The sequence below is a fragment of the Lineus longissimus genome, chromosome 1, assembly GCF_910592395.1.
Source record: "Lineus longissimus chromosome 1, tnLinLong1.2, whole genome shotgun sequence".
Classification (NCBI taxonomy): Eukaryota; Metazoa; Nemertea; class Pilidiophora; order Heteronemertea; family Lineidae; genus Lineus; species Lineus longissimus.
Window position 1 is genome coordinate 2,485,577 of NC_088308.1, and position 26,938 is coordinate 2,512,514.

At 40.4% G+C, this 26,938-nt stretch overlaps 2 protein-coding genes across 4 annotated transcripts in view; one reads left to right on the forward strand and one right to left on the reverse strand.

The window, feature by feature from the left end:
• LOC135484506 (uncharacterized) overlaps positions 1-26,938 on the forward strand; it is a 47,551-nt gene extending 20,613 nt beyond the window's left edge. The window contains exons 2-7 of one of the 3 annotated variants that reach the window (XM_064766040.1): positions 9,930-10,110; positions 11,659-11,682; positions 13,699-13,816; positions 16,293-16,319; positions 20,089-20,205; positions 20,524-26,938. In XM_064766040.1, the coding sequence (XP_064622110.1) occupies positions 9,965-10,110; positions 11,659-11,682; positions 13,699-13,816; positions 16,293-16,319; positions 20,089-20,193 (420 nt within the window). In that variant the 5' untranslated portion in view covers positions 9,930-9,964 and the 3' untranslated portion in view covers positions 20,194-20,205; positions 20,524-26,938. The remainder of the gene's footprint in view (positions 1-9,929; positions 10,111-11,658; positions 11,683-13,698; positions 13,817-16,292; positions 16,320-20,088; positions 20,206-20,523) is intronic. The other 2 variants (XM_064766050.1, XM_064766061.1) reach the window with 2 other exon arrangements.
• On the reverse strand, positions 41-4,229 carry LOC135497815 (con-Ins Im1-like). The gene is made up of 3 exons (XM_064787751.1): positions 4,109-4,229; positions 2,305-2,553; positions 41-1,617 (listed from the first exon to the last, which is right to left on the reverse strand). The coding sequence occupies exons 1-3, from the start codon at positions 4,125-4,127 to the stop codon at positions 1,208-1,210; spliced, it is 678 nt and encodes a 225-aa protein (XP_064643821.1). The 5' UTR covers positions 4,128-4,229; the 3' UTR covers positions 41-1,207.

Genomic DNA, 26,938 nt, shown 5'->3' on the forward strand with positions numbered 1-26,938 from the left:
ATTTTCTAACTATTCAACAATATGACACCTATACTGAATGATCGTCGTTGTAACGTCTGTTGAAGCTGGAAACTATGTACATTACTGCAAGTAAGCGATGTTTAGGATTAGCGGATCAGCAGATGCCGGGATGCATGTTGCATGGCATCCGGCTGCGCGGGGATATTGAATACAGTGGGTTTCTTCGATGGAGAAGACCGAGAGTGCGTCACGACAATGAGGTCTGCTGTTGAAACATAATTGAAATCGGCAAAATAGGACTTCTTTAATAGCCCACACTATGCAATAACATTATTCCTCACTTCTCTGAGGTCACAAATAATTCTGTTGTTTGAAGCCTCCGTATTAGGGTAAAAAAACACCGCTTGCCTTCTCGTCGCTATCTTCAATACAATCATTATTGCAAATGAGGTTGACAGCGCCCAATGAACCTTCGTCGATGGCAGACTGGTGTCAGTTGACACCTGCTGTTATCATTAAAAATAATGATCTTTGGTGTTACATTACATAGATAATAACACGAAAATCTCAAAGGTCAAATACAAGACCTTTGTTGCTTTTCCATATTGTCAGTAAAATACGCCAATTTTGAAACAATAGAACTTGAATACAATCGCCTCATCATAAAGAACTGCCAGGTAATTGGGAATTCAATGACCAACAAGTAATTGAAATCCAGAATAGGTGGCTGTGGGAGAGCTTTTCGAAACTTTTGTCATCCTACACAATCATACGCCTCCGTCACTATCTCTAAAACAGATATAATACGTCTCGGCGACACGATCTTAAAACCTTTGGGCCAAGTAACCAACAGCTTGTCTGCAGACCCTGTTTGGGCCATTGGGTATCACGAATTCCACCTTTAAAGCCAAGGGCACTGTTGTTCAAACAAGTTTTGTCACCAAACGCTGGTGTTAACTTAACCTGGCGTTAAGACATGTAAGTCTGTGGACCAAATTGAAGGAGATCACAATCGGTTATGTTAACGCAAATGTTAACGACAAAATTGGTTTTGAACAACCTGACCAAGGGTGGAACCTCGAGTTTTGGAAATATGTTCAGCACGAAGTTAAGTGGGTGTGGCACGATGGTAATTGCATTGCCTGAAGCATTTCAAGAAAGTATCACATTCCCTAAGCTATGGAGATGCTGCACGTTGAATCCGGAAGGACAGCTTTTTTAACAGAGAACGTTTTTGCTGTGCTCATCACTCTATGGACTTAATCACTTGCCTACTGAACTGTTTCCTTTCCTCTATGTCACCTCTTAACAATCTGAATATACGCCTGGCGAGAAGACGATCGTCCTTTGCGCGATACGACTTGGGAATTCTACCTGCTTTATCGTTGGTCACTCCGTGGTGTCCATTTCCCTTAATCGAGGGTAGGTTCCGAATTCTGCTTACTCTAGCAAGTGTTGAGTCCATCGCATCGTTTCCATAGCCCCTTTTGGCGGGTAGGTTACAGTACTGATGGAATTCCTGATGGGAGCACTTGTGGTAACAACACTCGCACACGATGCCGCTCACCCCAGTTTGTGCCATGCGTTTCTCCTTCAGGTAGCTGTTGGCCTTGTTGGAAGGCATGAAAGGGTTGTAGCTAAGGGCCGAAATTCCACCTGAAAATATGTCTGACATTATGCATATTGCAGGTGTCACATACCTCAAAATCGTGGTACTTGGCATCACTGACATTTGTCAATGGCATGTCCGTAAAAAGTTTGTTGATGCCGTAACCTTAATGATAGCCCACTCGAACAATGGAATTTAGGCCCAGGTGTGAACGGGCTTTGTTTAAAGACAATAGACCATGTATTGGGCTCGGCCTGAACTCTTTTAACAACGTAGTGCTGTCTTCCCGATCTCTCTGGGACAGAACTGTGCCACCGTCACTTCAAGTTTCAATAGGTCTACATGGCATAAAACAAGTGAAACAAAACGTGGTAGATGCTGCATGTCAGATGTCGAAGGGTCACGCTTGGCCACAAATTGGGCAATCGAATTTTAAAGATTTGGCAAATATCAATTTCATCATGATACGTTACTTACACTGAGTTGCTCAGTGTTCGACCCCATAGGGCCTTTATGGTTATAGTGTTGGAAGCTTTGGTTTGCTTGTTTGTCATCAACAACGAATGATAAGAAATCCTATGAAATTGACTAAGGGACTTGAACATGCATCATCTGATACCATAGCTCAGTGTAGTTACTTCGGTGCTGCATGCTACAGGTGATTACTGGTCATTTCACTATGGTTTTTCACTTGGCTCCTTTCTTCTTAAGCTTTTTATTAGGTTTTTACTTACCATTCTTAGACAACCTCTTCATCATGAACAAGTCCCCGGCCGCGTAATAGACCCCATGGGGGTAGCATATGTTGTCTACCAGATTCGCCAATTGATGCCCGCACTGCCCGCCGTCCACTGGCCCACGTTCCATAATGTCTTCAGTACACACCTTCATATGACCGTCGTCGGCAGTGCTCTTGTCATTCGTTAGAAGGAAGACCAACATGAACATTGGGATGGCAGCCAGAATGTTCTCGGCCATTTTTGCTGAAAATTGAACAAGTGAAGTTCCTTAATCTAAGTTTCGAAGAGTTGACTCCGAGGTCATTTGGATGCTTGCCGCTGCTGCTGCTGAGCTAGGATCCTGTTACAGACGGACATGAGAAGGGGTAGCGTCTGCGGGTGCGGTGGAGGGTGGTCGGAGGCTAGAATGATTTTGGTGACTATGCCAAAAATGAGATGGAAGTTTAATCCTGTTGATCTTCTTCGCTATTCTTCTTTAGTTAGTAAACGGTGATATGTAGTTGACAGTTCTGCTGATTTACATGTAGTAGAATGATTCATACAGACAACTTACTGTTGGACTGCACTAATTAGGCAATGTTAAACATGTATATACTGGTTATACTCGTTGGCTAAAATAGTTATGAAAGCCAATTATCATATCTAGATTTAGGGGGTCATTTGGAGGAAGAAATCCTTATGTTAGAAAGGAAAGCGACATATCCAACAGCACCAGAGGTAATTGTGTTTCAGGATATCACGATACTTGACGTCTGGTATAGATTTCATAATGGTTCAGAACATGAACAGCTATTTAGATATTTTGTGTATAAACATTTGACAGTTTGATACTAATAATTGATCAATTTGAAGAGAAAACAAATTTCGGGTGTGCTTTTATACCGATAATTGAAAGGAAAAAACAAGAGAAAGGAGACAAGCTGTAACGTTATATAGCACAACAACCTTTGGAAACGAAAGCTTAGCATACACTAGAAATAATGTTTTTTGGTCAACGCAAATATGCACCACATTAGACGTCTTTCAGCGGAATTAATTAAGTCCAAGTGGTTTATCAGAATCACAAAAAAATATTCTGGGTTTTTCATTTTATAGATAAACGTCTAGATTGAGGGGAAAATGGTAAGGAATCTTACTGTCAAAAATGGAAGCGATAACCACACTTGTAGACGTTGTATTACATACACTCTTAGAAATAAGACTGCTTATAAGACTGCTTATAAGATCTATAGCGGTCTTGCACCACAATATTTCGATGGGTTTTTGAGTGCTGCACCTCGCCGACGAGAGACGCGGTATTCTGGGCTTGATCGGGTCTCCGTCAAAAGAACCCGAACTCGGCTAGGCGACCGGAGTCTCTCGTCTTGTGCACCTGTTCTTTGGAACGCCCTCCCTGGCCACGTCAAGGCATGCCAAAATATCACCAGTTTCAAACTTCAGCTAAAGACGTGGCTTTTTAAGAAGCACTTCTCTGAATGATGTTTTCGGTTTTGAACGGGGTGGCGCCTTGATCAGGCTCTTGGAAAGGCGCCGCCTATAAATGCTTTTCATTCATTCAAATAAAGGTTTTTTAAAATAATTATCAAGGTTTTTCGTCCGTTCCAATAAATGCACTCTAAGATGTTAAAACTTTAAAGGTTTTTCAAAAGCTCGGAAATATTCATTTCTGAGAGCCTATGATCACGATACCGGTACTTGACTAACTAACGACATGACTGAAAATGAAAGAGCTGTCTCCATGTCAAATCGCAGAAAGTTTTGTATAGAACTGTCAGAAATTATTTAGAAAACTACTTACAGATTACTGAATTCATCATATCACTGACTTCGACCCCGTTTCCTCCCTACTTCAGTTAGTGACAGACCTTTACTTTACACGGTCAGTAATAATATAAACAATCGTTACTTCTTGGTCCGTCCCATATTTATGAGAAAAACCGTTCTGCACCATGACAAAATCAACCCTAAATAGCCTCTCACAAACTGACGTCATGGCATCACCACATGGCCTCTTCTGACCTACTTCGAGCCTTCCTCAATTTTGGAAAGAATATCTAACGGATACGGGCAATATTCTGTTGAAGGTGTTCAGTTACCCTATTGGGGAATTGGCCTGATTTCTAAGTTTCCTCTACAGATTCAATGAAAAGAAAAATCTGACATTTGGTGGGAGGGTGAAACGAAATCTCATTCTATTCAGGAAAACAGCTTATTAATCTCATTCAGACGGATAAAAACGTATCTTCGACCAAGTCGAAATCGAAGGTGGGCACTTAAGGTTATTTTTCATGAATTCTACACACCTCTTCTCAGAAAATTATGATTATCTCTAGACATCATTGTTTTCTCATTAAGTTCTTTATTCTAACTGCAAACGTACAGACAGGCCGTCATCTAATGCACGGAATAATTTAAATGTCACGGCAGCTGTTCTCTTCCGATTTTATCAAAATTATTAAACACGTGGCCACTCAGATCTTTTACTTAATTATAATCGGATATTACATGATTTTGGTTCAGGAAGAGCGCATCATTGAAATTAGCATCGACTTACTAAATGACAGGTTCGCATGGAGCCTTTTTTTACTTGGTCATCCACAAAATATCGAAACTAGAATCTAAGGTTACTGAGTACACAGTTCTCAAGGGGAATTGCTAGCGGAGACTTTCTCAAATTAGTAATTCAAGCATTATCAGCAGTTGACATCATGAGCCTACCTCTTCCTGACCACGTTCACCACATTACCTTAATATCTGTATTCATTGCAAAGATGCTGAGACGTTACTGACGCCTAACTAGGTGGATACCATGTGGTATTCCGTGTTACACACGAGAGCAAACATTACCAAATCGTCCGTCAAAAACTCCGTCATGCAAGATTGCAGCATTCATTTTACATGATACGAAGTATCAATTGGGCCAATGATCAAAATAGAGATTCAAGGGCGCTGAACGCAAAACAAACCATGTATAAACTGTTGCTATAAGGGTGCTAGGTTGAAGATTCTTGAAGATTCTTGTCATCCAGAAGTAACTGTCCAGGTAAACATTATGAAGTTCTTTATAATTTATGATGTGCCAATAACCTATCCTGGTTTCAAGATACATTCAAAAAAGGTCGATGATGTTGCTTTGAAAATATAATCTGATTCTGCAATTTGAATCGGCAATCGAAAAACTATTAAAGAGTATTAAGTGAAGTGTAATCGAAACACAAGGCAAATGTACATGTAAAGGAATTATGAGCTTCATTACCTTCCGTAAGCGATAATTTATATTTCTTCACTCTCTCTCTGAAGTTAACAGGACTGCTAGAAGTGTTATCTTGTCATTCTATATATTGCCTCACGCGAACAATCTGTCCGTGGACACGTATGGCTCGAAAGGTTTCCATAAGCTTCGAAGAGGTTGCGGGAATGCTTCAAGAACAGAAAAATATCACAGCAAGTCTTCGATAATCGATGTATTGATGGCATTCTGTTTGCTATGATTAGACTGGGCTTTTAATTATTCAAATAGAGACGATCTATCTTCATTGATAATGGATACCTGCATGCTAAAGCCAATAAACTAGAAGTAGCTGTCAGCAAATAAAGGTTCGTCACCATGATGTCATAATTCACTGATTGTGATGAAATACGCCTTGTGTTTAAAAGGTTGCAATTAATATTCAAGTAAAACGCCTATCAATTATCCAGCAGCAGTATTTTTCTAATAGATACTATTGGATGGTTGCAAACTACTTCATTCATGTTTATTGGCCTACTCGGGTGACGTGATTCAGTGTCCCTGATGAAGAAATAGCAAAGGTTTATGAATTAAGAGCATTTTGAAAAAGTGGAATCAATTAAAAGTCAATATATAAACAATACTTTCGTATAAGTCGCCTGGCAGTAAATTGTTATGACGGTCTACAGTGACGACGACATGACTAAACTATATTGAGTTAATATAGATTTATACCATAAGCCAAAAGCAAAATGCCTATGATACTACTGTTCGACTGATAATTTTTTTTCGGTAAGTAGTATTATTGGGACGTGTTCCTGCGTCAGTGATGACGACATATAAAAGACTGGATATTACACTAATCGATTAATTCATTATCAAGTAAGAAAATAAATAATCATACCTATTTTATCAAACATTTGTTCCAGTTAGTATGTTATTCATGGTACATTCGTTAGTTTCGTCACCATGGGAATCACAATTTTAATGACGCATGCATGGGCAATTGTGATGAAAACGACGCTGGTATAAGCACATTTCTTACCCAGCATCTTCTCATGGTTAGATAGTAGCAGCACCACAACAGTAGACATCAAGTGCAACAGATATCAGGGATGCCGAAGCGACTGCATTCCTGTTACATCCCAACAAAAGTCATTAAAAAAGCAACTGAAATGGATTGCATCCTTCATGCCGAAACAATAACAGGAGGTTAATGACAAGTTTGCACCAGTGCCCTTTGTACCCCTAGAAGACAAGAGGCCAGTGCCTTATGTTCCCTAGTAGACAACTTCTCTGCCTGTTAAACCATTCTGAAGGGCCGCGTCTGAGTGCTCTGCCTCCAGCGAACATTCAACTTTCTTATGGGTTTCATGTTCTCTTGCCGAAGGCTCTGTTTAAGGAGGCTTGTCACACCGCTCTATAAGCCGGGGTTGTCTTTGCCAAGCGGGGTGAGCCACTTCTGATAAATCATGCATGTTTGACGAGGAACGCAAAGGCAAGATTCGCTTTTGGACGTTTTAATTGCAGAGAATAAAAGGAAAATGATGGTTTATATGAGTTTATGTGACCATGTTCGACATGGTGAATCAGATCAAAGCGTGCTGGAGTTGATGGCGATAAAGTGTGCTCAGCCTGGTGATGCTTCTTGATGAAAATTACTCTGGATATTCAGTTGAATCCAGAACACGTTCAAGCGCCAATTCAATGTATCATGTATCACACACTCTTTTCACTATACATGTAGGTCAGAGCATTTTCATGAACCCACCATGCATTGGTAGTGTGTATTGCGTTTGTCACAGACTTTGTCGATTCGTCATCAATGCTAAGCCTGGTACTCCTTGGACCAATTCATGCCGGAAGACAATATATACTAGGGACAAATTGTTTTTTTGTGAAGTGATTGTGGCCGCATCCATCAATGAACCTCACGAGTCAACTTCGAGTTTTCAAAAAAGACGGCTAAATCTTTCAACCTGACAAACATAGAGATGTACGGTAACGTTAGCTGTTTTCTGTCGACATGAAAACATGTCGTATCAGAGTGAAATTCTAAAATGATAATAGAGACATTTTATTCAGCTGAGATTTTGACCTTTTCTTAAAGAATGTCTCCAGAAAGAGATCCTTAGGGGTTAAGCCAGAGATATTTCAGCGGAGTGGATTGATGCTCCGATCTGTCATTGCCACTGCACGGTGATGTACTAAATCCTCGTAAGTGAGCTCTAAATCAGGAATTCAATTAAGTTTTAAATGAACGGATCATTCATTAAGGTAGATTTACGAAAACGAAATGGCTTCTTAATGGTTTTGATTACCAGGCAACGATCAGGGGAAAAGGTCTCTGTGTTGTTGTTGAAAGTCAGATTGTTTTTATTTCTTTGCTAAATTAAGCTGATGCAATGACGTATACATGCTGATTGGAGGTATAGGTACATTGTGACTTTTATTTTGTTGTACATTTATTAAGTTCTACCAGGTTGATTCCACCTGTACATATCGCTTGGTATAGCAGTGGTATATAGGTTACAGCACACTGTCGCCCCGCAAAAATCTTGTTATGCTAGTATAAGTTCTTGCTTTGTCGTCAGAATATGGTGGTGGCTGTTGGTATACAACGACGACAGTCACTTGACGGACCTTTTTTGTAAACACGCATACAAAACCGTCCCCGGGGTTAAACATGTATCAGGGGTAAACCTGTACCATGTTGTATCAGTGATACGGGCGGTGTTTACTGCCACGGCAGTGCCAGGGTGATTGTTATTTACATCAGGTACAGCACGCTGGGTGATCAATTAATTAGCCAAACACAGTTCCCTCCTTCCCCAGTGTGTTCAGAAATTATGCCACCAGTGGTAATTGTCTTACTTGTCCAATTTGATATTTCTGACTATACTGCTGTGCAAGAGCTATACCATGTTCCGCAACGGAGATGCTATTTTCTAGCGTACTTGTCTATCTACAGCATTCGAAATCTTAGGAATGAAAAATAGAGAATGACTGTGCATGTATATCTATTTTGAGCTAAATGTATTTGAAAAAGTGTTAGATGTATCATAATCGCCTGATGTGCTCGCTATTTCTGGGCAAAACAACTTTTGTAGCTGTGATTCTTACTAATCCGCCCTTCTATAGATTCTGCAGGACACATCTTGTAAGAATCCAAACAAGTGCATATTGCGGCTAAGACATTACAATGAGACACCGGATCTGAGGAAACTCATAAAATGCCTATTCAACAATTTGTGTTTATGACAGCCTGTTATAAAACGTATGCTGATGGGTGGTTTTGTTCAGTGAATACAATATTGACATCACACAATAGGAGACAGTTCTTCAGACTCGTCCGTACTTATCTAAATCCTCTGGCTGTCTTTAGATGCACCGCAGAATTAGCCGTTACGAAAATGTCAGCGCTTTCAATAACATCAAACCTTCTTATCCTTCAGAGCTGCACACGATTTTTAAGTAAGGTAATTACGGAATTGGTGGAGGAGTTCACAGCTATTTTTCTTCCTGAGAGATCCTTCATGACAGCTGAAAAACCTAAATGTCAATCTTAATGCATTTGGCAGTTTGTTTCTTATCAAAGGAATATGACGATTTCGATGTGTTAAAAAAGATATCCACCTTCATCAGAAACAGTAACTATGCTGGTTTCTTACTTAAAAAGCAAAGGGTATAGGCTTTCTTTGAGGAACAGAAAGATACTTATTAAAAATTATGCGCCGTCGAATTTCTTCAACCAGACGAATCTACTCTGTTAGAGATGATGGGCACAAAATGCATTTGAAAAGTACACACTTCACATATAAACATTCATCACACTTGGTGTCAGCTTTACCATTGCGTACTTCACCATCAAGTAATTTTATCCCTCGTGTGAATTCATTGAAAATCATTTCCAGACCATAGGTGACATCATGACACATTCGACATATCCTCTTCGAATGTTATGTGCTAAAAGCATTGAAAGCTCTCCTTTATCAAATCTCGCTATCTAATTTAGAAACTCCCGCGGTACGCTGAGGATGACAGCATACCCATAGTAATTCCTGCGGTGGTCGGGTATTCATTCTAGTAACATTTCAGGGAGGAAATCAATCTTGGATATGGCCGAGGGAGTACCATAAGCATGTTCGTGTCACAAGAAATTACAGATGTCACGTGTTGGAAAAGGACAAGTGGCTGTCGTGTAATCCTCTTCCAGTGCAGGTTAAAGAATGTCATGAATATCGGGACATGTGCGTAGTATGTCTAACGAAGGGAGTGGACTCATTTGCCGTGTAGAAGAAAATGCTGAACCATCTTCTGAAGTTTTTTTAAATGCCAGATCTAGGCAATTTATATTGTCTCATTATATTCTCAACTTTGTTCGTTTCAGATCTATGCAAGCCTTTAGATTCCAAGCTGTGAGAAATGCCTCGAGAAAGCAACAATAATCAAGACGGATGTGTTCCTTTTTTCACGAGGCGTCTTGTTATACCATCCGTAATACTGTGTGTGGTCGGCCTCATCCTCCTGGGGCCGGCCGTGTGGGCTATCTCAAATAAACCTGAAGACATGTAAGTAGTAGAAGCATACAATGACTTCATATGTCATATCCCTTTCACTGGACCCTTGGGGTTCCTAAATCATGAGTGAAAAATGAATGTCTGCAGCGCAAGACACCAAAACACTTAAAAGCGAAAACGAAATTATTAAAAGAGGTCATTTAAAACTTTAGGTGCAACAGTCCATCACCGTGAAGGTCATCGGTGGGACTGGCTGAACAAACTCGTCATTCATTTTACTGCCTTCCGCCCTCAGAGGAGTATTTTGCCGTTTCCTCTCTATTATTTTTACTGCCTTTTCTCATTTCCACAACATCCTAATCACTCGCTGCAGACGACATGGCTGTTAAAGAAACAAACACAAGAATGCCCCGTTTGTTATTTTCAGACCTAGATCCATGGAAACCCAGTGGTTCAATTTCCGAGAGCATTCTTTCCTCTCAAAGCCATTATATGAGCGAGTCGATTAGTCACCTGCCATAAATTAGAACATCGATTTGATGTCAAATTCATTTTTAAAACATGTAATCTTCAATAAATAGAAGCGCAACCAGCTCTTGCACCTTCAGAAACTGTAAGGTAGTAAGTGTTATTGGTACAATCCACCACTTGCCATTTTAGACTCAACGATTCGTGAAGCTTTACTGCACATCGTACAACCTCGTGACCGCATTAGGCTTCTTCTTTTGAGTATTATCGCGGAAAGAAACAGGTAGACCTGCAAAGTCGTCGAATGATAATTGCAACATGATACGTAGAACAGAATTATAGAGCCCGTTTGTATTGGACGGACATAGTTTTTGTATCCAAGCAGCAATTCTTCGACACGCCACCTTGCATACAGGTTGCCGTCGTGAAATCTGTATAGATATCTTTCTGCATGTCATTCTGGTGGTGGCTAAAACTAATTCGTGACGGTCTTTTTAAAAACAACATCGGAAAGTGAACCATAAGGCGATGGGCACGATGATGAGTTCTTGAGTAACTTGTCCGAGTGCTTTCTATGGTTTCGTTACGATATGACTCTTATTCTGAAAGCTTTTACACTCAGGTTCGCCCACGACACCCCAACGCCTCGCCATATTTGGTATTGTTGTCTGAAGAAATTGCATCCAGATCATAGGCAGTTTAACATCCCTAAACATTTTATATATACTGAAAATATAAAAGATCCCTGCGGTGCAGAGAATCAGTTTGCATTGAATGCATGGCATTTCATGACCTTCTTGAAATGTGTCCGGAGGGGCATCTGCAAAATGATTTTGCCAATTCATTATACCAGTCTGAGTGATGCTGATTTCGGATGTCATAACTTTTGTATTCGTCAAAGAAAGTAGCAAGTGACGTTTGATGCATGACATTTTATGACCTTCTGAAACCGTGTCACGAAAAAATCAGACCAGTTCATTATGCTCATCAAAGTAAAGTCTGGTAACAAATTTTATCATTAGCCGAAGAAAAAAGCCTCGTCGCGTTTGATGCAAAGCATCCTATGACCTTTTCAAACAGTGTCACGCAAAAGAAGTCGGCCATTAATTTCGCGGTCCTGTTGTATTTCAGTCCTTTAAATACCCCAGGCAAAGAGTAAGTATTTTATGAGATCTTCTCACACCAACGCTATAGAGGTAGTCCTTACGTATACGGTCTTTAGATGCACAGCTTTCCGGTCATAATCTTGGAAACGAAGATTCCTCAGGAACCCAAAGGATTGGTGGTAATGACATTACGTTTCTTTGCCAATACCAGCCTCGGGCTATTGACCTCCACGGAAGCTCTTTCGTGGGGTAGATATTACCAAGATTTGCCCTGATGACCCTTTGATATAACAGTAGAACAATGCCATGGGAATTTAGGTATGAGCGGGCTTTGTTTAAAGATAATAGACCGTGTATTCGGCTCGGCCTAAATTCGTTTAATTGCAATAATGTAATGGACAATGTGATAACTCCATACCGGTGTAACATCTGTGGTTGTTTCCCATGTGTCAGTGTTTCCAAACAATAGGCAGCTAGAGAGACCACGACTTTTCAATAGGGGGATACACAGAAAAACTTGTCAATCTATTTTTGAGCGTTCCCAAACAATGAGGGGAAACACTCAAAAACAGAAACACTCAAAAACATTACACCGGTCCTACTTGTTCACCCTAATTGTTATCAATCGCTGACTCAGATCTTCTGTCAGGTTAGTGAGATCACGGCTACTGTGAACAATGGTATGACTAAAGTAGAAAAAGAGTGAACTGGAGACCACAACCTTGGCATCATTGCAAATCTATATGGCATAGTTTATTAGGGCAGCGAAGGGTTTTGATACGTGTTACTGAGGTTGTACATACGTTTATTGGCTTATTCACTAGGAATTTCAGCCAGTGAAAGTCAGGGGTTCTCTAAAAACATGTGCATGTAAAGAAGTTATACGTAAGGCCAACCTGTATGTCTAAAGCTTTAATGCAGCGACCAATATGAAGCCTGTACCCCTACCGACGTGGGTACAGGATTTACATTAACCGCTGCATAACTGCATTAAAACCATACTATCGCTATTGCTGGCTCGCTAACTCAGCTGTATTACTCTTTCTTCAATGCACGTCACCTTGGCAATGAGCACGTTATGAGAAACACATTATATACACTTTCTTTCATACGCTGCTATGACAGTAGAAAGGGCTACCGTCAGAGGATCAGGCGAGGGGAGACTTCATTTGTAGATGCAGTTGTGGAACAGGCCTTACCCCGAAGTTGGACGGATAATCAACTCGATCGCTCCACGGTCAACAACGGCCAATAAAACCGTATCTGCTAATCTTTTATGATTTTATTATCTACATGTATCAATTTAATCGGTGCACTTTAATCATAACTTTGAAATACGCACTTTATTAAGACAACGAAGTTATCCGCGACTGACGTTAAAGCACTTCATTTCCAATTATCTTATTTCTCGGGTTTCAACTATTTTCGTGTTAAATCTTTCTATCGATTCATTATTAATACGCCCAGTCTATATACAGTTGATGCAGCTATTGATTTGATCGTTTCACCAGGGTCTAGACTCTGATCTCACGTCGTAACACTTGACATCCACGAGAGTTTTTTCTTCATTGCCATTGGCTATAATCCGTGGCTACACATTTTGTTTCCACTTACCCACCAAAACGCACGGTAGTTATGATACAATGTACATTGACATTGTTTTTAGCAAATCAGTAGCAAATGTAACGGACAGTATACACTTATCTGTCTTGTTTGAACTAACATCATTTGAGGAGTGCGAAACCAGTAAGATCATATTACATGATTTCATCTACCTAGTGCCAAGGACCACCGGCAGGTCTCGCAACCTTTACGAAGAACTACCAACAACGAGTAACGAAGTAATGCATTTAACCGACGATTTGTGAAGAGTTCCCTGATTCCGCGGGCTACTAAATGTAAAAAGCCACGCGGTCTTGATGATAACAGTATCACCAAGAATTCATAAAAACTGGTCTTTATCAACTGATGGTAACACACACCTTCGTTCTTCGTCGTTATAGTTGATGAGCGGGTACGTTTCATATTTCTTCATTAAATATGTCCACATATTTTTGTTTTGCAGATCATTGGGTCCAACGTTATTAGTAGTTTCGATGGGTTTAGTTTTAATGAGTGTAGCACTTATGTACTCAGAGAGACGGCGGATGCTGATGGAGTTGACGAGAAATGCATCAACACAGGTAAGAGGGGACAAGAATGGAGAGAAAAAATGAATCAGGAGAAATCACCTCAAGAGTATAAGTAAAGGCAAAGAATTGGGAAGTTCTTTGTGTTCAGTTGTTTACTTTCTGCTTTCTTCTCATCCTTTAAATCCATGGAAACCAAAATCAGTTAATGGATGACACGTCAATAGCACTATGACATTGTTTGATCACCTAACCTCTGTTTAAGTGCATGATCAATGCCACTCTCCGGTCCGCTTTCTTCACGATCAATACATGTTCCCTCGGCACCGGCAATACCTTCACCTTAGCCCATATTAACGACAGCAACCAACAGTCATCAGTTTCAACCACGGACCTAGTATTTCTACTAGTCGATGAATGAAAATATTCAGTGGTCGTGCTATCGGAGAGGCGCAATGGAAATATCAGCGCCGTTCCGGGTTCGACTTCCGGCCACACGGTATGCTCGAATGACAGTAGGTTTTCTACAAGGTCTCCTCGTACTGTACATTTCAAATTGCCCAATATTTGTATAGCGAATAATTTCCTAGTTGACGCTCAGATCTAAAGTCAATATTTCATTTTTTGGTCAGCTGTTAAGTGGTCTAGTGAAAATGCATTTGTTTCCATCCATCCATCAAGCGCTCATCTTCACCCAGATAAATCCGGGGGAAAATCTCAGAAAAAAATAATTCTTGTGACAAGCCATTTTGCTCGGCTGTCTTTCCTTCCTCGAGTGCTCATTACGGGCAGCCGCGTCTGCTCTCCTTCACCAACGCCTCGGCTGTTAATAAAGAGGTTGTATTGAGCCTCGGGTGATTTGTTACATCCACCAATTTCCTGGCTGCGCTACATAGTCATATAAGATGGTCTCGTGTATAGCTTGGTTGATCATAAATGAGGCTTCGATTTTGCTGAAGCATGTCGCATATGGTGAGCATAAGAAACCGTTCACCAAATCTCGCCTGTTAGTAAGGGAAGATGGATAATGAAATCGGCGTGGCAGATATACCCCGTAATGACGTTTAGGAAACATTATCAGATTGATTTGTAATTATTTCTATGGGAACTGTTTAAGGGAACTGTTTAAAGTGGCGTATCAATCGATAGAAATGCTCAAAGTGACATGTCCATCAACAAATCAAGTCTCGTTACCGCCACGCAGAAGAGTGTTCTTCAACTACGTTGTGCTAATCTGTCGGATTCACTTTAAACGTGGACAGATCAAAGAGAGCTGATAGCGCTTACTCAATTGTTCTCCGTAAGTCAAAGTTGGGCGATCAAACAATGTTAAACCACGTGCTGACGTTCCGGCCTTGCCAATACGGTGCTTAACAGCATCGTAAAGAAGTATAGCATGAAAATACAATTAGAAAAAGCAAACACCAGAAAGCATATTTTTCCTGGTAACAAAACATTGGGTCAGATCTATATTCCGCCGCGCAGTACAACTTGAAATTAGTGAAAGCGATTTGCCCTAGTCTGTGAACATGGTGTTTTTTTCTTGCCAGTTTTGTGACGTTGTACACCTTAGTACGACCCAGTACAGTGCAGAACCCCTTGTTTTGTCCAAATCGTGGTACTATTGTAAGGTTTACACATGATTATACAGGTTGTCCCAGAAATGCACGATCCAATTGGCTACACGAACTAATCATATCTGGAGTCAAAATGAAGACTAGTCTTATACTAGTACTTTCTTTGGATGAAATAAGAACTTCTTACCATACGAAGGCATATCACATCCAATATTACTGATATGACTAACTTGGTCTTAGCATTTTAGGGATACACTGTCTCATACTATTAGATTTTTTTACCCCCAAGAGCCCTTTTTTGTTCTGTTGAAGGGTAAGATGACCGTTTACAAGGCAAACTTTCAATGGTCGGTCCACCATGTTCACTAGATTAATTACATCATCAAACGATAAACGGATTATACAAATGAACCTGAAGTAACCGGAGAGAAGAGGCCTGATGCTCTGAAAATCACAAAAACACTACCGTTGTGAATACTAAAAGTGCCGAGGTTCAGCAAGTTTGCATTCATAGAAAAGCACGGTGGCACTGTGTACAACTGCAATTCCTAGACCACCAGCAAATACGAACCCGTCTTAGAAGCTTTTAGCTCGTGCAATTGATACCGTCACCTCTTTTTATGTGACACCGAACGACAGGCGATTCTATCATTATCACGCCTTAATCACTTAATCACGCCTCTGCCTGTGACTTGATACACAAAACTTGACCTAACAGTGTTATGGTAGTACAGCCACAATGCCAGAGGTTGATCTCAAGCACCGGCATCTTATCCATGATTATTCCTTGTAGAGACTGGGCCTGTCAACAAAGTCGATTTTCTCCGGTTACTGTCAAATTCTCATCGCGAATACTTTCGGTCAATATATGGTTATGGTTATGGTTATACATGGATGGAAATCGTAATTAATATGATTACTGTTAATTGATAATGACACTTTCCTACTATTAGGACTCATCAGTACAATGGAGATCGCAGGTATGGCACTGTCACATAATAGCAAGCTGATAATGCACTCATTAATGTCTATCGGCTTGTAGGCTTATCATTAAGTTCAATGCAAATCGTGAGGAGATGCACACAGCATCATCGTCGCAAAGCATAGAAATACATGTTGCTATATAGATAGGTAACTGTTCGCAGTTGGAGGTTCCTGTTTTGGAGCGGGCTGCACGTCTTTCTGTGATCTTCTGTAGAGTTTGGGAATGGGATGTCCATGTATGTCTTTCTGTTGAATGTATCCACTCTTACCCCGTCCAAACCTAAAATTTATGTAAAGTGTCTCTGATATTCCTTTTCGCATGGTCGTAGACTTGTTCTGTTGTGTCTACAAGGGCGATGACGGAGTCGTCACTGTGTCAAGGGCCGTACTCGACCACATGGCCCTAACGGCCAGTGAAACATTCCTTAGTTCGCTTCCTTGTTTGAGCACGGATTATTAAATCACGCACCAGTCTTAAATGCACTGGCGTCATTGCGTATCTTCATTAGAAATTGTCGATATAAAGAAAATTACATCACGTTTTAATCTGCTTGAAATGTTTTAGACTAGAAATTGATAACTGACTGTTAGGCATGGGTGTCATTTCGTTAAAAAAAACTTATCGTGGCGCCATATTTTCTTCTGGGCTCGACTCGAACTGTACGATACGGTGAAATATTTGGAAAAAACATTCGGGTCCCGCTTATGAAAATAGAACTCTTAACTTGAATAAGTAATAAGTAATAAGTTGCAATTTACTGATGTTAGTATTTCCCTGGGCTCCTGACAGTTCGTCATCAACCCTTAATGGTTTTTATCAGACACGTGTACCAGCCTACACATCACATTATGAAATATTACACCATGCTATCACATTCGTCACATTCAAGAATACAAATGATGATCGAATTATTGTCATGATATGGAACAGTTCCTCCATAATTTCCAATAACTGTTTAGAAGCTCGATGCTACCATATGCTTGTTTTATATCAGCGGCGCCTGGAGGAAAGCTCCATTTCATTACGGTAATAAAACATGGGGTCTTTTAATCTATGGCAATCGCAATGGCACTTTACAATGTATGTCCTTGGTTATCAAAGTAACTGTTTCGACGCGGCATCTATCTACTAGTCCATCTTGAGGAATACAACCTACGAACTCCCTAGATGTTGTCTTGATGTGGATGTCTGCCTTTAGACTCTCAGCTGTTGTTTCTCCTGTGACCCTCGCTCGTTTATGTTCACCCCAGAGTGCTGTGCTTGTTGTATTTGGAACTTTGGTACAATGCTTGCAGTTTCAGTCAAAGGAAGAGCACTTCCTGAGAAACCTTTCATTCAGAAACATTTCTTATTTCAACAGTGTGGCCAGCATTGCTATAAATGAGGGGGCTGGTTCGGCCAAAACATCAATGGAGTTTCGCGGCGTCTGCTTACTGCAGCTCCTCAGTGAGGAAAAACGGGTTGTTGTACCAAACGATAAATCAACCTTTAGAGCAAACGATTTGTCTCAACAAACAACGGTCATTATTGTTGATCATTACTTTGATGTCATGCTGAATCAGTTACGCAACTGTTATTTAGCACATACAGGCGATAGGGCATGCATTGTCGACATTAGTACCGGATTTATCACTTGTTTACGGCATAATTTGCATGCTAACAAAACGATTTAGCATGCTGATCACAATACTTATCACGTGCCCAATTCGCGAGCGACAGCAATACTTATTATGTGCTCGGTTCGTATACGATTAAGCATGCCCAATCATTCGTGTGCACATGCACCTCTATGCATCGATATTTTTGGGATTCGTTTTCAGCAGAACATGCAAGTCCGGTGGCAAATAAGGCCTCAAAACAGCAGTAGATTCTTAAAACTTGCCATGCTCAGCAAAGTTGACATGAATGCCATGCGACATTAGCTTTTGATTTGGTTTGGTTGCACATCTCCTTACTTGATACCGGTAGTAGAATACTGGTAACATCTGCGCCATCGGTTAAGTGCCGTTTGACCTTCCAAACATGCGCCCAAAGATGGATAATGGTTACTGGAGTTTGCAGAAGAATCGGTGTGATGTGGAAAAAGTGTTCTCATGTCCAAGCCTTCTATGACGATTTATAAGAAATCAGTGACCGAAAGTTAAGATTGCCATTGAAACGAAGTCGTTGTTGGTATCGTTAAAACAGTATATGCTAGGGTAGTATCCCCATCTACACCAACATCTTATAGGGAACGTTAAGGTTTTATAATCCCAAAGAGAAATGCCATAACAATTTTACAAATAAATGAGAAACCTGAGCGGCGTGCAGGTGGCCACTGTACAAGATTATAGAAGCAGCGCCTGCAAAACTATGTTATCAGAGACCCATCCTTTTTACATGATAAATGAATTCTATAACAGTTATTGACAATGTCTCAGAAACACCGCATCTCGCTTAAATGTCGGCGATGGTTCTCTAAGGAGGTCTACCATGTTTGCGTCGTGTGTTAACCCAATATTCCTCTCTCTCGGCGACGATAGGATTACTATTGACTGAATAAGCTCGCGGGACAAGTATCCATAGACAAGTGATCATTGCGTTTGCTGTGTTGTAAAAGCGGTGCAGCTGGCTTTAGCATCGACACTTAAGGATATTGGCTCTAATTCTAAATGAAATCGTATCGCAATCGTGACGGCGTTTTTCCAATCTTCATTTCTGAGATGGCTTTCCGTGGGAATGTGCATGTAGACTTGAGAAGCCATCATTTACATAGATGTCGGCGCGGGGCTTGAAGCAAATACTGTTTAATTCAGGTTCAGTCTGCCACAGCATAAGCGATGTTCTCTGCTCAAGAAAACGGGTTCATTAGCTTAAATCAACGGGTAACTGAATGACAACGCGTGTACGGAGCAACCTAGTCTGTATACATGTAGGAGCATCGATCTCTAATACCATTTGACCTGGCCGTCGCTCCTGGTCGCATCTGTGTTAACAATTAGACTCTGTTACGGCCCCCGAGCAGTGCTTGGCAAATTAGTTGGCAACTCGAGCTCTACCCGAAGGGAACGTAATAAATGGGCTGGAAACGCTCTGTAGAAACGACTTGGCAACAGGCTTTGTCTAAACTTCCCAAGTGGTGTAGAGGCGCTGGCTGCAAGGCATGCTCTTTGGATCAGATCAATCTTAATGGTGCAATTCAAGACAGCCTCGAGTTCGACTGTTTCTTCATCTTATCATGGCCATTATTTCTTTACTAACATCGAATTGATCCTGGAAGGATAATGATGTTCTTTAATACATCAGAGATACATTAACGATATTCTTTTCGCAGACTGCATTGTAAGATAACATCAACTATTAGTCTTTACGTCTTGATTGACAGTGCGATAGATATGCATGTTGACCTTTTACTTGGAAGTATCAAACAGCACTCATTTGTTTCTCCGTTCCAGCATAGTTGTATCCAAAGGAACTCTCTTTGGTACACTTAACAGCCGCTCTGATACATATACCAACTGTAGGTTGCCAACGTCTCCAACTCATTGTGATATACTGTATATACATGAAGAAGTGTCGAAATGGTCTCTGCGTTACGCCAGGCCATTTCGACACCGAGTTCTTCAAATGTGAGCAAGGTCATGGGACGGACGGCAGGTTAGAAAAGGTTCTTCTTTTCAACACATTACCTCACTTGTGACGATTCCAAAGGAGTTAACATGCGATTGTTATACTCCCACAAGCACTGGTGGCTCCTGATACGTGGCTCTTTCCTTCGTTTGCAGCAAGATCCGCTGGTGACTGACACAAGGGCAGGCGATTTCCTCCGCGCCGGGAGAGTAGATCCTAAAGAAAAGGTGGCCAAGCTCAACAAGGAGCCAAAGGTGTAGATGGAGGCAAAGGTAGGGAGCTTGAGCCCAAAGACCTTGAGCTCGATACCCCGGCTGCATCAATTGTTATGTCATAAGACAACATGACAATTTCTGTTCCTTCTGTGTACATTAAGGTCTGTACGTTCGTGATACGTTGATGCCTTTCAAAGGCACTATCATGGTGTAGACTATTCACAAAAAACGGGCGACCAGGGGATTACAACTTTGACTCCCGTTCTCTGGTTGTGGGCTGGCCTCTCCTCCGCCCACTCACTTATACTGGATTATCGATATCCGAGCGAGGTAACCAATTTTCAAAACATTGATGGGTTTCTTCTTCTTTTCCAGCTATCAAAAGACCTCAGTGCCTATTGGCGCGCAGCAAGCACAACATTTTAATATTTTTACCTTGAGCTTTTCCAAAGGTGTTTCTGGAGACCGGTTTTATAATTGCGTAATGGCGGATTTTAGAATACGCCGGAAGTCACCCAGGATAAACAAAGATGGACAATTGGTTTGTGTCAAATTGTTTCCAGAAATTATGATTTCTTGGATATTTCTAGTCATTAGTTGACCAAGTTTTATCTGATGTTTTAGATACAGTTTATAACCTAAGTTCATGATTCGATTTTTGTTGAGCAGTTGTGGATTAATGCAACAGATTTTGCCAGTGGGCTACAGACGATGCTGCAAATGACATCTGTGTTTGGAGAAAAGAACTGAATTTCTGCAGGAAATGCACATGGATGTGGATGCGCTGTTTTATGGAAGGAAATGCAAGGGAAATCTGTAAATTTGAGCTGGATTTATTCCAAGCAATAATATCTTGAGTTTGGCAGCATTTTGGATATGCAACACCAGGAATTATGCTGTCTTTGATTAATGTGTGAGGTTAAGGCAGGAGTAGTTGAGGTAAACAAGACGAAGGATATAGGTGTACTTTTCTGGAAGATATTTCGATGCCCTTCTTCTAAGAAACCCGCTAACCAGAGCGTCGCCTGGAATGTCTAAGATATTTCGGATTAAAGTCTCTAAAACAGGCTGACCTAGAAGTTACAATGTATCTCAAGGCAATGACAGTGTTATCAAAGCAAGAACAGTGTCATCCATGGAAATCACAGTTTAATTCAAGGGAAGGCATCAACACATAACATTTGTGAAAGCTTTTCGCACTGCTGTGACCGGTACACTTCATTGCCGATCATCATTTTATCACCCTTACTGCTTTAAAAAATCATAACTTCCATTGTTGATATCCGCATTTAAAACTATGATACCTTTCCTTGAATTAGGTGTAGTTTTTTTTCAGGCCTGCTCTTTTTTGTTAATAGGCAGGCTTCGCAATCCGCGGTCCGGGTCCGCAGTACGAATAACGAAGTACGCCGTACGAATATCTGAGGTGTCATCAAGTCATTTCCGCTTCACTCATGAATCCGGGAAATGTTCAAAAAAATTGTCGATGAAGAGCATTTCCATATACTTCGTACATCGTTTTTCGTAGGTATTCGTAAGGGTTGTGAAACCTTCGAAACGTTCGACGCGACATCCCAAGGTATACATCTTTACTAAGTTTTGTTTTCACTTGATAAACTCATGGCGGTACTGGAAACACAAGGACCGGTTACATAAAGATGCTACAAAAAGGTGGCGTGGTGCCGGTGGGCGTGATATCCATTTCTTCCGTTTCACTTACGATACAGATGCTTGCGTTTGGGATATCATCACCGTGTCAAAAGTGTCAAAGGAAGGTTTTAGATCATACATGTACATGTGTGTCAATGAGGAGCGTCGGTCTTGGGATATCAAACGACCAATAAGTTCCCAGCAATGCCTGTTCGTTTGGAAGACGAACGGCAGGATACCATATTTGCTTTACTTTACTGGCGATAGATGGCAAAAAGGGATGCCGGATGCAAATGTAAATTTTAAATTCTGATCATTCAAATCAAAATTCTCTTGGTCCTTGAGGTCGCAATAATTTTGCCTTCTGTTGATGCAATCACTCACGGCGAAATGTGTGCCGCAAAGCAAATATACCCTAACAAGGTGTTTGACAGGGGCTTTTCAGAAGAAGAGTAAATGGCGAAAGTATTCCCCACCGGGCAGAGCAATGCCTGCATTTTGAGTTCAGTTGTTGTGGGTGCGTTAAGCTCACTCAGAGTTGAGATGATAGAGTACAAATAAATGTCGCGTCTCCTTTTAGTTGGTTTACATGGACGCTTTTCTGCGTGATGTAATGGCAGAGGATGATGGGATTAAACAAACCATTTTAGCTTTGGATGACGTGCAATGCCAGTGGCAGGAGTAAACTTCTGGCTATATGCTGATCGAAGCTTTTCGTGTAAGATTACAGTTGAAGCTCTATAAAAAGTCAAATCGTGTCTAAAACTGTATCCTCATCTGTTTTGGTTTTTGATTTGAAAGCAAAGCAATTTATGTACATGTATCATCAGTTGTAACATATACCACTGGTATAATCTACAAAGCCCTCTCTCCATAGTGTGAACGCTGGCGTTCCCGTAAACCAACTAATAAGATCGACGAAAAATATCTTTATCTTGCCTTTCGTTACGCAATAACATTCTTCTTCTTGTTCCCCCAGTTTTGTGTTTTATCTCATGCACCTGGATGTTGTCATGAGTCATGCATTCACTTGTCAGTGGTGATGTGATGTGATTTTGCCATTTGAACAAGTCGTAGGCCTATATAACTATCTTTTTCTCTCTTTCTTGTTCTGCACGTTTCACAAGCAGTTATCATAAAAAATGTACAGTTTTTGAGGAATTTTCATATAGGCTGCAGTTCAGTTGATGTACATGTGATGCATGTGATGCTCAATTTTTATGTGCATTGTGCTTTTAGGCAGTACAGTGTTACTGCATTGGTGTGATAAGTTTCCGACGATGACTTTGAAGCTATCACGTGTTGGCATTTTTTCATTGATGGGAAATTTGATATTCGACTATTTGGTCCTCGTGAGGAAGTAACCGCTGAATGCTGGCGTTATATCATCAATTGAACTGTAGCCGACAGCAGTTGATCCTCCTGAAATCTTCCCACCTTTTGCCAAACTGTATTTATTAGCCAGTGCCAAAAGCTCGAACCACGACTTCTTCGGAGGGTCGAGATTTTACTCAGACAACATTGTTTACCTAACCAGCTTAACCTACTTCAATGGATCATTCATAACTGTGTCAATTGAAACAGTTTACTCTGATTGGATAACAAACATTCTGATCGAATTGAATGCCCGTTTTAACACGCAATTAACACATTTTATAAAAGCTTTTCTTCATCAATCTTTAAACATTATATAGTATACTATCAACTCATCTTCTATGTTCCATGTCAAAATGGTCAAGCTGTAAAATCCTACGCAACAGTGAATCATACGCATGCTCAAAATGACTCCGCACGTGATATTTGATACTCGATTTTCATTGGTCAATTCTGAAGACAAGTTTCGGTCATACATGTACATAGTCGCGTCGATATCAGTGTAACGTTTTTCCGTGTTTTCCATCATTACTTGGGAATGGAGAAAGACCCGTGTTTCTCTGTTTCTCCTTACTAAAAATACAATGTAATGGGGTCTTGCTGACTGTCGTATCGAAACACTAGAAGGAATATGAGGACCAACCAAAAAGGTTACACCGGTGTTGGTATTTAATGGATTACCGAAAAAAACGTTCTAACTTTTTGCCAGATTTTGACTAGAGAGATAGGAGCGCACTGGCTCCGTGTCGAAAAAATATGAAAACATTTCATACGCATAATATACGCTATTTGCGCGTTTTCTGTATAAAAAAAGGTTTCCAGTTCAATAGATATGCCGATAATACTGCATATATGATATCGACATCACTGTTTGAAATGGACGTCCTTCAATGCTGCCGTGATCATTTTGGCATGGACATCTTCGCCTTTTCTTCCATGTCAATCTATAAATAGTGCACAAGCGTTTGTGGTGAAACAGTTCTTTAAGTGAAAAATGTCACATATTATGCACATCGTAGTTTCATCTTAAACAAAGCCATAGACAGTGTGCAATAGTTCTAGGGAATGCCACGGTCTTGCGCCTGTTTAGGGTGAGAACGACGCGAAGATTTGCGACTTTGGCCAGTCTTGGTTGTACCGTATTTTTGTAACCATTAGTATAGTGAGGACTATTTTTCTCTAAATTACTTTAACATTTGTAATTCAAAATATTGTATAGTTTTCATATTTCGCTGTATCTTGTTTAATGCTGTTGGGTCAGGTTCTGTAATCGTCCTGTGATAAAATTAATACGAAAGATGGCGTACCACAATTTCATAGTTCGGTTGCTCCACGGTATTGGTAAAACTGGTTCTACCACAACAATAACAACAACACCATGGCTACAAACCAAACTAGACTGATCGGCGCCCCCTCCCCACTCTCTTTGGGACCGTTCAGAAACATCGTGTAGCTGAAACTAAATATGGCGTGGCTGATCCTGAGGGAGGGATAATTCATCATGTGAATTTGGGGATTAGATATTGTGAGGTGATCATGATTTGGGCCTTGTAAAATAATCTTTCCCATGCTGCACAACAGTAATAACGAAAATAAGAAATACCAAATGTTTTTGAGGAGAATTCTTGCTATTGTAGATTTGACAAGCATATTATTGAAAACACTTCGATTTGTTCTTGCCTTCGTTGACATCCCGTACAACCAAGGCATTCTGAACTGTCTAGGTTGATAAAAGCCTTCGCCGCCTAATCTGGTGTAATCAACAAAAGTTGCTTTATCTAATTGCATAACTCTTTCATATTCTATAAATATGCCTGAATTTACGAAAAAACAACTGGTTTTAGCCGATCGTATTTGAATTCACACTGTATGTGCTGTCCAAACAATTAGTGTCAATCAATACTTCTTTCTCATACCTCATTAATAGTTACTTGAAAAACATTGTAAAGGCCTCACGTGTGTACCTGAAGTGTTTTGGAATAACCCAACAAAAGAAGTACAAAATGGCAAATGTCAATTTCTGGCCTTACTCGCACAAGCATGATATGGTTGACAATAGTTGTATATGTACATTGACATGGCCATGGACTGGTCTTACTGTATAGTCCCGTGGCCATGTATCATACCTACTGAAGTTGAAATCCACAGGAAGTCTATGGAAAGCAGTTTCAAATCACGAACTGGTAAACGTGTATCGAGTCTAAGAGAGTGAAAAAATTAACTTTTCTAATGATTGTGAAAAAGAAGCAATTTCAAAAAATTTCGACAACGAAACATCACCAACCTTTTGGACTTCTTTAATGTGAAAAGATTCCGTATCCTTCAGGTGTGCATCAAACTACGTTTTTAAATGTGCTAATTTTAATGGGATATTAATTTCTTTTCAAATAATGGGTCAGACTGACTGGCAATGCACAAAGCTTTCATTTCTGTGTCATGCGGCAACCTTTTTCTGGGCTCCAAATCTATGCTAAGACGCTCCTTCCAACTGTTGTTAACGTGGCTGTGAACGCTGGACGATAACACACGGCCGAGGAATACTTTTAACACAACGCGGGTTTTCAGTTTTTTTAAATCAACAACAACAAATGCACTTCAGAGGGACCAATGTCTTCTGTTCTCATCGCGTCACAATTGGTACGATGCGCATTTCAGCCACGAGAAAATGTCATATCAGGTCAAACATTCAGATTCTCAGCCATTTTTCTATGATCGTAAAATATCTGGCGACTTAGCATCAAAGAGGTTGCCCTTGTTGAGGAGGCTGCCTTGCCGGTCGTGTTCAACCCTTCATCAGTTCGGGAATACGAGTATACATTCTTGTCTTGTTTTATGTGTTATATCACTTGCTTCAAACTAGTTCAGCCGATCTTTGCTGGTGTATGCTTTTAGGCATGTTGAGTAAACTAGGCTATATCTCCCTGGTAGCTTTTAAACTAGCGTATTGGCCGGGGCTCGCCGAGCATTATCAACAAGGTGCAATGATGAAGATTTGAAAATGAGTGTTGTTCATTAAGGGGACATTCCTGTTTGTAAAATATGAGCTCATGGAGATGACTGTGGGTATGGTTGCCATTTTAATCAAAATTTATATTAAATTCAAAACTTGTGTCAGCGTTCAAAGATTGATGTTTTTGGTTGAAGTGCGTTTTTTTCCATGCTGTGCATGGATGATTCGAAAAGCGAAGCCGAGAGAGAAGTGAACTGCTGACAGAAACCTGGCGCAAAATTGATCAGTTTTTTAAAGCTTTTTCATAAAGAATGTACAGTGTATGTACAATGCATGTCTGTACGAACAAGTACTTTCTATCACTATTTCGAAGGCTGCTGCTAAGCACTGCTTTCATCGGCGCAGTGTTAAAACAATGTACATGCAGTGGTTGCTATATACAGTCCTTATTCATTTTCCAAGATTCTTTCGAGTTTGATCCGGTCATGAAACGTACAAACTAAAGTCGAAATTGACTAAGAACAGAGTCAATTGGTGTTTCCTATAAGCACCAAAACATGCCACATGTCCCTTCAAAGTCGCCTTTGTCTTAGTACAATCACCCACCTTCACCAAGCCTTCACATTTATGAATATTGTCATTTTCTACGTCTTTCGATATGCTTTTTTATCATCCACAAGGTATATTGTTTTAACCTAAACGTGTTCACTGTTACACCAAATTGTACACAGTAATGTTCGTCTTCTTTTTATATCTATATATATGTAATATATGACGAATTTTTCGATTATTAAACTTCATGCATATTGTAATTTG

What these genes read in the sequence shown, in the direction of transcription:
- LOC135497815 (XM_064787751.1), bottom strand. An exon ending in GAAGAGGTTGTCTAAGAATG is followed by an intron (nt 1,618 to 2,304) that starts GTAAGTAAAAAC and finishes ACATATTTTCAG; the next exon opens with GTGGAATTTCGGCCCTTAGC.